The 12,308-nt window shown below is 37.5% G+C and overlaps 1 protein-coding gene across 7 annotated transcripts in view; it reads left to right on the plus strand.

Annotated features, from left to right (window-relative positions):
* The window catches only part of BABAM2 (BRISC and BRCA1 A complex member 2), a 298,460-nt gene that overhangs the window by 51,050 nt on the left and 235,102 nt on the right, over window positions 1–12,308 (plus strand). For all 7 annotated transcript variants that reach the window (XM_073338599.1, XM_073338597.1, XM_073338593.1 and 4 more), the window contains exon 3: window positions 277–353. In XM_073338599.1, the coding sequence (XP_073194700.1) occupies window positions 277–353 (77 nt within the window). The remainder of the gene's footprint in view (window positions 1–276; window positions 354–12,308) is intronic.

Below are 12,308 nucleotides of genomic sequence, written 5' to 3' on the forward strand. Positions count from 1 at the left end.
ATTGGGACAGGTCTAGATATCTCAAATTTTTGTGTGAACTTACGGATGGACTGAATGGAATGAACCGAACCTCCAGCACTGTGGCTTACTCCTCCGTCCGCACTTAATCTTTTTGTTTTTCCAGAAATGTGAGGAGAGCAGGATGCTATCAGCCTTTCCATAAGAATTTCTACTATACCATCTGGGTAGTGCTCGCTCATCTCATTTGTATCTTGTTAAGCATTGTTACGTCTATCACTATTGTTTAGAGATTCCTTTTCTTGTTTTCATTTTTAGCTGTACCTCTTTGATGCCTGGACCCAGCTGTGATCGGTTTAAGTTGCATATACCATATGCAGGAGAAACACTCAAATGTAAGTTAAAGCCCTTTATATCACCCATTCTCGACTTCTCTCACCCCGTTCTATGTCAGTCACAATGCTCTGTGCTAACAACTTAATATTTCCCAGTGTTTCAAACTTTGCCATTTTATCGTGAGTCTTGTGATATTTGGTGTCATCTTAAAGCTCCAACTTCTGGAGTAATGTGACTATGTGAAAATCTTAGCTTTTGGTTTTTTTAAGAAATAAGTTTCTAGTTTTTATAGATGCAGAGAAAAGGTTGAAAACATAAAAAGATAACCAAAATTTATTATTTTGTAAAATGTGATTAAGACTGTTATAATTTTTGGAAGCCAGACTCATGCTCTTGGAATGCTTTGGGCTGACAATACTGATTTCCTCTCTGGTAGTGAGGATTTTCTTACTGGTACAGTATTTGTGACATTGTATAGAGACACAAATAACTGGCACAGATTGTCATGCTGGGTGAAGCAGTGGAATTTGTTTTTAGTCATTAATACTTTCAGAGATCATTTGGCTATCAAATCTTCCTTTCTAAAAGCCATTTCTAGTGATAAATGTTGGTTTGTTTGACCCTCCCATTGTTGAATGAGTATTTGGTTGTAAAAATTAGATAAGAGAATATTTCCTTTCATGTTTTTAGAAGACAGGAAAGAATTTTCTCATCTTCTCTGTTGCCATTCAGCTACATAACCTAAGGGCTTCTCTACATGTGAAGTTAGTGTGCAGCACGCTAGGGTGTGAATTTACAGTGCACAAGTTACTCTGCACTAACTCTCTATGTGAATACTCTTGTACTAAGCTAAACCGCCTGAGAGCACTTCTGGTACATAGCAAGAATGTTCACTTGGGGAGATAGTGTGGAGTAGCCCGTGTGCTGTCAGTTCACACTCTAGCTTGCTGCACCATTGCTGCACTCAGGCCTTCAAGTTGGAACGCTGTATGATTTCAGTGTGGTCTACTGGCTTGGTTTATTGTATCTTTGCTTTTATCTGTAAAGTTTTCACTTGCCATTTCTGAAATTCATCATTCCCTCTCAAATTTTATTTTTTAATTAGAGGTGGGTCATCATGTTTTTTTATTTAGGTCAGTCGTAAGTGATGGATAGTATAGATTTTATTCACAAAACCTGTTGTTTGTACTCTGGTAGTCACACTGATCTAGAGAGTGTGTGGTACAGTTTAAATGCTGAGAATTTTTTATACTTCAGTATGCATTAGGACCTGTTATCTGATTGCACAATACTTTAGAAGCCATGCTCCTTTTACAAACATCAATCTATAGAGTTTACTTTCTGTATAGTTACAAATATTTTATTGGTAGTTTGACATTTACAGCAAAATCTATCATTCCAGGAATTTACTTTAGGTAGGCCATGAAATTATTTTAGTTTTTCTATTTTGTGATTATAGTTCGCCTAGACTCCAACATGACTGTCAGGATGAAGTGTATATTTAATCTCCTGTTCTAAATGTGCCAAAATGTTTGCCAGGGTTCCCTACCCACTGTGAACTCTAGGGTACAGATGTGGGGACCCGCATAAAAGACCCCCTACGCTTATTTCTACCAGCTTAGGCTAAAACTTCCCCAAGGCACAAATTCTTTGCCCTTGGAGGGTATGCTGCCACCACCAAGTGATTTAACAAAGAATCAGGGAAAGGACCACTTGGAGTTCCTATTCCCCCAAAATATCCCCCCAAGCCCTTATACCCCCTTTTCCGGGGAGGCTTGAGAATAATATCCTAACCAATTGGCTACAAAGTGATCACAGACCCAAACCCCTGGGTCTTAAGACAATAGAGAAATCAGTCAAGTTCTTAAAAGAAGGATTTTATTTAAAAAAAAAAAAAGTAAAAATCACCTCTGTAAAATCAGGATGGAAAATAACTTTACAGGATAACAAAAGATTCAAAAACACAGCAGAATTTTCTCTAGGCTTAGTTTCGAAGTTACAAAAAACAGGAATAAACCTCCCTCCAGCAAAGGAAAAATTCACAAGCAAAACAAAAGATAACATGCCTTGCCTGGCTTTTACTTACAATTTTTGTAATATGAGAGACTTTTAGGATGGTTTATAGGAGAAGGAGTGTTCTGACCTGATGCTTCTCTGCTTCTCAAGAGAACACACAAAACAAAGTCCCCCTTCTCCCCCAAGATTTTAAAGTATCTTCTTTCCCCATTGGTCCTTTTGGTCAGGTGCTAACCAGGTTATTTGAGCTTCTTACCCCCTTACAGGTAAGGAGGAATTCTAGGCTACCCTTAGCTGTATGGTTATGACAGTGTTGCTCGGGATTCCTCACAGAAATATGGGTAGATAATTTCAGAAAGATGAAAATAGAATCTTAGATGCTAGAGATTACAGAGAACACACTGGAGCATTATAAATTTGGATATTTCCACCATGAATGGTTATGACAATGTTGCTCGGGATTCATCACAGAAATATGGGTAGATAATTTCAGAAAGATGAAAATAGAATCTTAGATGCTAGAGATTACAGAGAACACACTGGAGCATTATAAATTTGGATATTTCCACCATGAATTTAGCCTAACCCCTTTGGTACATACTACTTTGGGACCTGGTGGTATTTTTTCCTCATATATGAAGAAGACAACTATGTCAACTAGCGTTCCTTACTTTTGTGTACACTGTAACCTCTCTGTTTAGAGAGATGTCCATTTTTAGATAAAAAATAATAATAAAATTCTTCAGCATCCAGGGTGGCAAGTTCAACCGCATTTTAAAGCCTTGAACAACCTACTTCCATATATTAAGTTCCGTAAAACAATGTTTAAGACTTGCTTTGTGGCCAGTGCCAGATTGCACTGAAGGATCTTAACAGTGCAACAGCGGGATTGAGAATGTTTCCATAGGAATATAATAGCTGCCTGATGTATCACCTGCAGAGCTCTGTTTTCAAACAGTTCATTGAGAGACCAAAAAAAGTGAGTGTTTTTGAGTGCAGAGAGACCAGAGTTATTCCCAATGAGGGAAAATTTCATAAACAAATGAGCCATGTGCAAGGAAGTAGGTGTACAAAGTGCATACTGGTAAACACAGGCAGTAAGCCTAGCTTTGTAAGAGTGTGCCTGGAACTGCTCTTCTTACTTATCTTTGTGGAGTGTGCATTGAACTTTGGTATCAAGATGGAAATGCCATCAAATCAGCTTTTCTTCATTCACCGTGTTTCCAGGTTCCATGGTTTAAAAAACCAAAACAGCCAATACATGCATGTAATCGTGTTGTTAACTTATACACTAATTGAATAAGGAAAGTGATGCAGATAAGTATTTTTTTCAGACTAATTGATTTTTCAGATTATTAATAATAATTGATGAATGGAAGTGTTAATTCTTCTCAGCATTATGAATTTAAAAATGCTTATGAATCATTCATAGCATAAAACAATGTTATGGCTCACACAATAAAGATTTGTGCCAATGGGCACAAGAAAGGGTTAATAATTTAGGGTTCAGTAAATAAGTCTGCGACCACTGTGGGGGAAGCCTGCCTCTGTAGGCAAGCAGAAATCTGTAAAAACTCCCTGAAGCCTGTTGCCAGATCTGTTTATCTTTCCAAGGCAGAATAATTCTGCAAAGGAAGATTGCAAAATCTTGCAGTAGAAAAAGGTAGGCTGAAATGGTCAGGGTCTCCTGTGTCCAGGGCATCGTGCCAAACATAGGCTGAAGTGTCTGGTTCCTTTGTGGTTTGTGTTACATCCTCTTTGCAACAGATCAGGTTTGTGCGGATCATCAATCATAACTGCTGCCACAATGCAAATACCCTGGTACTTTGTCCCAATGTGTTGAAAGCGGTTGGCATACTTATTTAGGGAAGTACAGCTGTACAATCACAGTCTTGTTTTCCATAATATCAGGAAGCTCACAATGGTTACTGTTGTTGCTTTCCTCCTTGAAAAATGGGAAAAAATTTACTTGCAGTAAATTCAGTAGATGCCGGCCAGCAACTTAAAATCATGTTTTTGACGGCTTTGGTAACATTGAGCAGTTAGCAGTTCAGAATGGCCTTTCCTACCATTTTAATACATTTTCTTCAGTTCCAAATGGGGATTTATTCTGTCCTTCAAATTTCACATTCAGTTCACTTTTGCTTTTAGTTTTTGCTTGCTCTGGTGTTCTTGGAAGATTATCTCACACCAGCCCAGATAAGGCCCTGGGGATCTCCAGTGTTTTTTACTTCATTTAAAAGAGACTTTAATACTGGAGAACACTTTGTATTAGATCAGGCATAAATATAAATCAATTTGCCTATATTGCATATGTATTTTAATAAAAGATTAGTAATTTGAAAACTATGTTCATTTAAAGAATCATGCACAGTCCATCATCTTCTGACGGGGAAATAATAATTTTGTCTTGTTGTTTTTATGATCACGACAGAGTGGATGCCTTAATGGTTTAAACGTAAGGCTTAACCTTCTTATAATTGTGTATTAAAGTCATAGCAGGGTCATCCTGGAGCTTCATTCTTCCAGTGTTCTATGGTATTCCATTAAACTCCATAGTTTGGTATAATAGGGTCTTTTAGCTGTGACCTTAAAATCATGGTGCTGTCTGCTTTGCATGGCTGTTAAATACCTTATGTCATTTTTCACAAATACCATTTTTTCAAAAATAGAGGTTTGCCTTATTGTCCTTGGTCAAAATTCCAGCTCCTATTCTAGTATAAAATAAATGTCTTAAATATCAGGTAACATAGAGGCTGCTGTACTGAGTACATTATTAACTTTGATATTTATTTAAATTAAAAGATTAATTTTTAACTCTGAATTCTGTGTGTATAATGCTTGTTTTTAATTAGGTTATTTCCTTTTTCCTTTAAAGAAAGAAAGAATTGTCCTCTTTCAAAATTACTGTCACATCTCATTTTTCCCAGTGAGCATGAGGCTGTCAGCTGCCCTCAGTTAAGTTGTTTTTTCAAAATAGCCACTGCCTCCCATTGCTCCTGATGGGAATGAAGTCAAGTTGCTCTTGGGGATGATGTTAGGCCCTTTGTCCTATCAGGGATGATGTTAGGCCCTTTGTCCTATGAGGAGCTGGAGAGGAACACTGGGAGGAGCAGGTGAATGGAGGCAGGAGCCATCTTAGCTAATGGCAGCCTATGACCTTCTTTCCACTGAGAAAAATGGGAGATTGGGAGGGCAATTTAAGAAGGGTAACTGAACTGATGGCAGTCTTTTGCCTCAGTTCCATTGACGATAATAGATGACAGCCATTTTGAAAGAGGACAGTTCCTCATGGAATTCTCTGAACTAGAACGTTACTTATTCAGCCTCTTTCATTTATGAAGAATAATGGAGAAATGACAGTTAATCCTAAAAAATTCTTCAAATGTAGCCTATGCACAAGGTTTTTACTATATGGAAAGTTTTGAAGAGTCTGTGATATTCCCATTATTAACATAATTAGGTACAAAAAGGGTCAGATAATATATATCAGGGAGATTGAATCCCTGCTACAAGGGCAAAACTCTGCCTTAACTGTGGAGCTGCAAGTGATGTCTCCATAATTACCAACTGAGCTACCACATATGCCAAGTACAGGACAACTTCTTGTTCTGAAAAATTAATTATTGTTTGAGAAGAAGTATACACTACAGTAATCCAGCGACTTTTGCTGGTCTCCTTTGTGAAGGAGCAAGGGAATAGTGTTGTATCAGAATGTTCACTGTGAGCAGGTTTGTTAATATTTTTGTTGGGTTTTACCTTTATGAATGATAACCATAATTCTAGTATTTCTTAATGCCCTGTTTTAATTATCAGTCCCCGGATTATTGTACTTTTGCCTCATTGAATCCTGTGTTTGTCTTGTTTCTGATTTTTTTTCACTCAAAAGCTTTCACTACTTTTCGCTGCTAAGAAATTCTGATAGAATTTTCTTCTGTGCTGTTCACATTTCTTTTTTCAGGCGCTGTGCCTCTCTCTTTGTCCTTGAGTGCTGTCATCTGGAATTTAACGGTGATTAAACAATGTGTTGCCCTTGTGATACTACTGTGCTTCTCTGTGGCCTCTTGAACTACAGTATTTTTATCTTATTCTTTCTGATTTTCACTGTTTTTATGTGAGTGGTTTACAGATCTGAGCTCTATCTCACCACTTCATTTCTCTTCCTTTATTGTGAAGAGCACTTTTTGTCTCCTCTGAAGACCAGTTTTTCTTTTTAAAAATTTTTTCAGTCCATGTTATAGTTCTGTATTCATTCTTTTCCCTAGTGCAATAGGCTCTTCTTCTAGTTCTCTTTGGCCTGTTTCTTCAAGGTGGGATCCTATGTTATTCATTGCTTATTGGTTCTGCAAAACTGTTTGAACCCTCTTGATACGTTTTTGCCTCTTTACTGATTTATTTGCTTTTTTGGAGTTATTTTTACTTTAGATCCTCTTGTTTACCTGCAGTCGTAAAAGTAATTTTTCAAATTAAAGTGTGATTTGAGAGATTTCCATAATTGAGCTGCAGCATGTTTTTCCAGTATTTTATATAAAGTTCTGTGTCCCACCACCAATCCCCAGAACTACACAGGCTGCAAAGACACAGAGCGTTTGTATATATGCTCTCTCTTTCGGTTCTCTTGTTTGCTTCTGATTTAGAAGTGCTGAAGATTGTGTAAAACAGTGTTTTGCTTACTTGGGCTGGGTGATGTTCCAGCATTCTAACTGAGTATGGAAAAAGCGTACCCATTAGGAAGATGGTTTAACTGCAGATTTGTCCTTCTACTTTACAAATCCCACAAAAAATAACATGTTTCAAGAATAAAGAATGTACACATTTCTTACATGTGTTATATCAAGTTACTACTGTAATTAGTTGTGGTATCATTTTTCTTAATAGCAAGATTCATAGCGTTTAAGTTCAGAATAGACACTAGATCATCTGGTCTTACCTGCTATAAATCACAGGCCATTTGGCTTCCGCTTCCAGCCATAGATTCTTGTTATGCCATTCTTTGCTAGATTAAAGAGCCCTTAGTACCCAGTGTTTTCTGTTCATTAAGGTACTTACACACGACAATCAAGTCAGCTCTCAGTCTTGTTTTTGATCAGCTAAACAGATTGAGCTCTTTAAAAATCTCACTGTAAGGCATTTTCTCCAGCCCTTGAATAACTTTTATGGCTCCTTCTTGCACCCTCTCCAATTTTTCAGTGTCCTTTTAAAATGTGGAAACCAGAACTGGATGTGGTATTTGAGTATCACTCTTGCTATTGCTGTATACAAGGCAAAATTATCTCACTCCTCCCCGCATATATATCCAAGGACCCATTTTTGCCAAAGCATCACACTAGAAGCTCATGGAGTTGCTTGTCCACTATGGCCACTAGATTGTCTTCTGAGTCACTGTTTTCCAGAATACAGTCTCCTCAGTCTGAAGTTATTGGCTGCATTACTTGTTCCTAGGTGTATAACTTTCTGGTGTCTGCATTTGGCATGTTTTGTTGAATGGTCCCAGCTTATGAAGTGGTCCAGATCTCTCCATATGACTGCCGTGTCTTCATCATTATTTACTACTCTGCCAATCTTTGTGGTTCACAAATTTTATCAGCAGTGATTCTGTATTTATATATAGATGATTGATGAAAAATGTGAAGAGCATCAAGCCTACCTATCTGCAGAACCCCATTAGAAACTCCTCTCCTCAATGATGATTTCCCATTGGCAACTACTTTTTGACATCTCTCAATTAACCAGTTCTTAATCCATTTAACATGTGCTTTATTGATAATGTATATTGCTCATTTTTTTATCAGAATATTGTGTGGTACAAAGTCTAATGTCTTACCGATGTCTAAATATATTACATCTATGCAGTTACCTTTATCAACCAAACTCGTAATCTCCGTAAAGAATGAAATCAGATTTGCTTGACAAGACCTGTTTTCTATAAAGCCATGTTGATTGGCATTAACAGTGTTCCAAGCCTTTAATTCTTTATCAGTTGACTCTTGTATCGCTTTTCCTATTATTTTACTCAGGATTGATATCTGATCGATTGGTCTGTAGTTTCCCAAGTCATCCTGTGTGCCTTTTTTAAATATTGGCACAACAGTAGCACTCTACCAGTCTTCTGGAATTTCCCCAGTATTCCAAGATTTATTAAATATTATCGTCAGTGGGCCAGAGATTCTTGGATGCACGTTATCTGGGCCTTTGATTTTAAAATGTTTATCTCTAGTAGATGATGTTTAACATCCTCTTCGGTTTCTAATAGACTTAAAATTACTCATCAGCCTCCTGTGATACAAGCACATCATCCTGCTTTTTTTTTCATATACAGAACAGAAGTATTTATTGAACACTTCTGCCTTTTCTGCATAATTTTTAATATTTTTACGGTCTCCATGTAATAATGGGCCTATGCCATTCTTAGGATTTCTTTTGTTCCTAATGTATCTCAACCCCCCATCTTCAAAACCACCTCCTTATTGTCCTTACTTCTGCAAGCCATGGATTTTCCCCTGATATCTTTAGCTTACATTATCACTTTTCTATGCTTCATAACTTCTAAATTATATTGATTGTCATCTGTTCCCCCTGTTTCTATTTGTTATATATTGCTTTTTTATTTCTAATTGCTGCCTTCATTTTGCCACTGAATCAGGATGGGCTTTTAGCCAAAGTTGTCCTCTTTCTTGATTGTTGTATTGTAACTTTTTGGCCATCTAATAAACTCTTCTTAAAGAGTTCCAAATTTTCATTCATATTTTTTGTCTAAATTTTTCCTCCCAATTAATTTTGCTCATAATTTTCCTCAGCTTTGGGAAATCAGCTCTTTTGAAGTGCCAAATATACATATTACTGATTGTGATCTTCTGTTTGTCCATATTGAATATAATCAGGTTATAACCATTGGTTCCTAGGCAACCATCAACTTCATGTCCAGTGATTAATAGTGGGGCTGACAGACTCCAGAGGGATCCCGTCAAATGCTCTATGTGGGGCTTTTGAGTGCAGAATTGGATGAATGTTTCTCTAGGAGTATACAAAGGGAGAGCTGAATAGCAAAGATTAAATCTGTCATGCAAAGCTGACAGCAGAATTCAGCCCTCTGTATGTTGCAGTACAGAATAGGATAAAGGTGAACATTAGCTTTAGTATTAAACTTTATTTTTCTTTGTTTTCTGAGTTTAAGTGAGACTTCCAATATTATCTGGCTGTAATTTTTCATGCCTTGTTTATAATAACTAATGTCCTTGGTCATAAGAAGTTCATCACTCCTGATTTCATGTAGTCATAAATTGGTGTTTCTTTAGTCCCTCTTGTAAAAAAATGAATGTTAATTCATTCTTCCACCGCAGGAGTTCTCAAACTGGTCTGTTGAATGTTTGTTGGTCATCCACAGAGATGATTCCACTCCTTTTTTACATCTGTTAAATTGTATTATAGAATCTAAAAATACATTTCTAACGTTATTTTTCCGTGTAAGTAATTTCTGTAGTTGCAACAGGCATGATGCAGTATATGATTGGTCCCCTTCTTTTGTTTGCAAACATGGGACGGTTGGGCATGCACAAGACTATCTGCCTAGTAACATATGATCCACATTATGGAAAAAAAATTAAGAACTATTTTACCTCATGTTGTACCATTCTTGAACTTAGGCTGGATGACTGGGTGTCCCCTGGTACTCCCATAGGCAGCACATAAGGATGTGGGTCCTCCCATATGAGAAGAACCCCTGCCTCAGTAAGTGATTTCAAGAGGTGCCTGTGGGGTGTCTCTGTCTTCCAGCCTCAGAGAGAGGGAAACAGTAACAGGAAGGGAGCTACTGCTATACCCTCTGTATTCTTCAGCTTGAATGGACTATTACAGTACGTGCTAACTGCAAAACAGTCTGATCCATCTTGTATTTAGCTATGACACTCTGAGTACTTTACCCAGACCTGAAGAAGAGCTCTGTGCAGCTCAAAAGGTTGTCTCTTTCTGCAGCACAAGTTGGTCTAGTAAAAGATGCTGCCTCACCTACCTTGTCTCTCTCCAATGTATAAATTCAGTTGAAAGCATCAAACTAATGACTGAAAGCAAAGAGGAAAATTACTGTGTTTGCAAGATTGATTTGGCAAAAAGTGGCTGAAGAAACAATATGACAAGTTTTATTTGCTACTGTGATAAGGGGCCTAACTTAAGGTGACCTCAGTTGGTGATAATGTATGTCATCTGGTTAGAGAGAGAGCTCAGCCCAATACTCTGAAGGGCTTTCTACGTGAAGAGGGAGGACATTGATTTTAATGTAGAATTTTACTGTCCTCTAGGAACCTTGATTCACACATAGGGTAATGTGCTTGTGCTGTCTGGTGTTAAGGACAGTCCTAAAAACAGCCTTTTGTTAATTGAAGACACCAGAAAACTGTAGAAAAGAGTATTGCAATAGTCTAAACTGTATTAAATGCTGTCACCAACAGGGACCTCTATGGTCACAAATGATAGGTAAACACATCGGTGCCTGACATGGCAACCTGAGCAGCAGTGTCAAACTGCAAACCTACTACCTCTTACCATAGCGTTTGTATATTTTAAAACTCCATCTTATTCAAATAGTATTTGGGTAACATCTAAACTCAAAAGGGTTGCATTTCAGAGGATCCTTATCTAGTAGCTATAGCAGAAGACTGAGAGGCAATTAGTGTTCTGTGCTGGCTCTGCCATTGATTTGCTGTGTGACCTTTGGGGGTGGGGATGTCATACAACTTTCTATGCCTCAGTTTCACCATCTGTAAAATAAGGACAATATTACACAGATATTAATAGGGTTGATTCATCTGAACCTACAAGCTCTTCTTCCAAGAACCTAAAAGTGCTTTACAGATGTTAAAAGTTCAGATTCCGATCCTGCAATGGGCTGTGCATGGACAGATCCCTGCACCTGCATTAAATCCCACTGACTTAAATGGTGCTCAGCACAGTTGCAGGGATTCACTTGTGGAGCTCATTGCAGGATCAGAGCTTTCATCTTCAGCCTCCCTTGTGAGGTAATTAAGTTTCCTTACTTTATAGATGCGGGGGGAGAGGGGGAGGGAAGGCGTAACTAAATTAACTTGCACAGACTTATATAGGCAATGAATTGGAGAACTGGGAGTAAAACCCTTGGGTGGTGATCCCTGGGTTCCGTGCTTCTCAATTAAAAAAGATATTATAAATGATTTAAACATTTACTACATATACAATTAATGTTCAGGTTGGATTGTAATATCTATTATGTTTTCATATTTTTAGAGGTCGAAAATTTTCAGACTGAACAGATGCCTTTCAGAAAATGCTGCTTTTATGAAATCAAAACTAGGCCTGTCAAGCAATTAAAAAAATTAATCGTGATTATTCGTGCGTAATAATCGCACTGTTAAACAATAAGAGAATACCATTTATTTAAATATTTTTGGATGTTTTCTACATTTTCAAATATATTGATTTCAATTACAACACAGAATACCAAGTGTACAGTGCTCACTTTATATTTATTTTTTATTACAAATATTTGCCCCGTAAAAAACAAAAGAAATCGTATTTCTCAATTCACCTAATACAAGTACAGTGGTACAATCTCTTTTAGAAAATTTTAGAGCCTGCAAGTCCACTCAGTCCTACTTCTTGTGGAGCCAGTCACTCAGACAAACAAGTTCAGTTACAATTTGCAGGAGATAATGCTGCCTGCTTCTTGTTTACAGTGTCACCTGAAAGCGAGAACAGGTGTTCACATGGCACTGTTGAAGCCGGCGACGCAAGATATTTACGTGCCAGATGTGCTAAAGATTCATGCTTCAACCACCATTCCAGGGGACATGGGTCCATGCTGATGACGGGTCCAATGCAACATAGATTATAGATCATTGTTATGTTTTGAAACTCCATTGAACAGAAAAATGTATGTAGAAATTCTTAGTGGATTGATTGGGTGGTTCAGGTGGCTGATCATAGACTACAGAAACTTTCAGCTTTAGGTTACTGTTTCAAATCCCTAG

This window comes from Lepidochelys kempii, chromosome 3 (genome assembly GCF_965140265.1).
Source record: "Lepidochelys kempii isolate rLepKem1 chromosome 3, rLepKem1.hap2, whole genome shotgun sequence".
Taxonomy (NCBI): Eukaryota; Metazoa; Chordata; order Testudines; family Cheloniidae; genus Lepidochelys; species Lepidochelys kempii.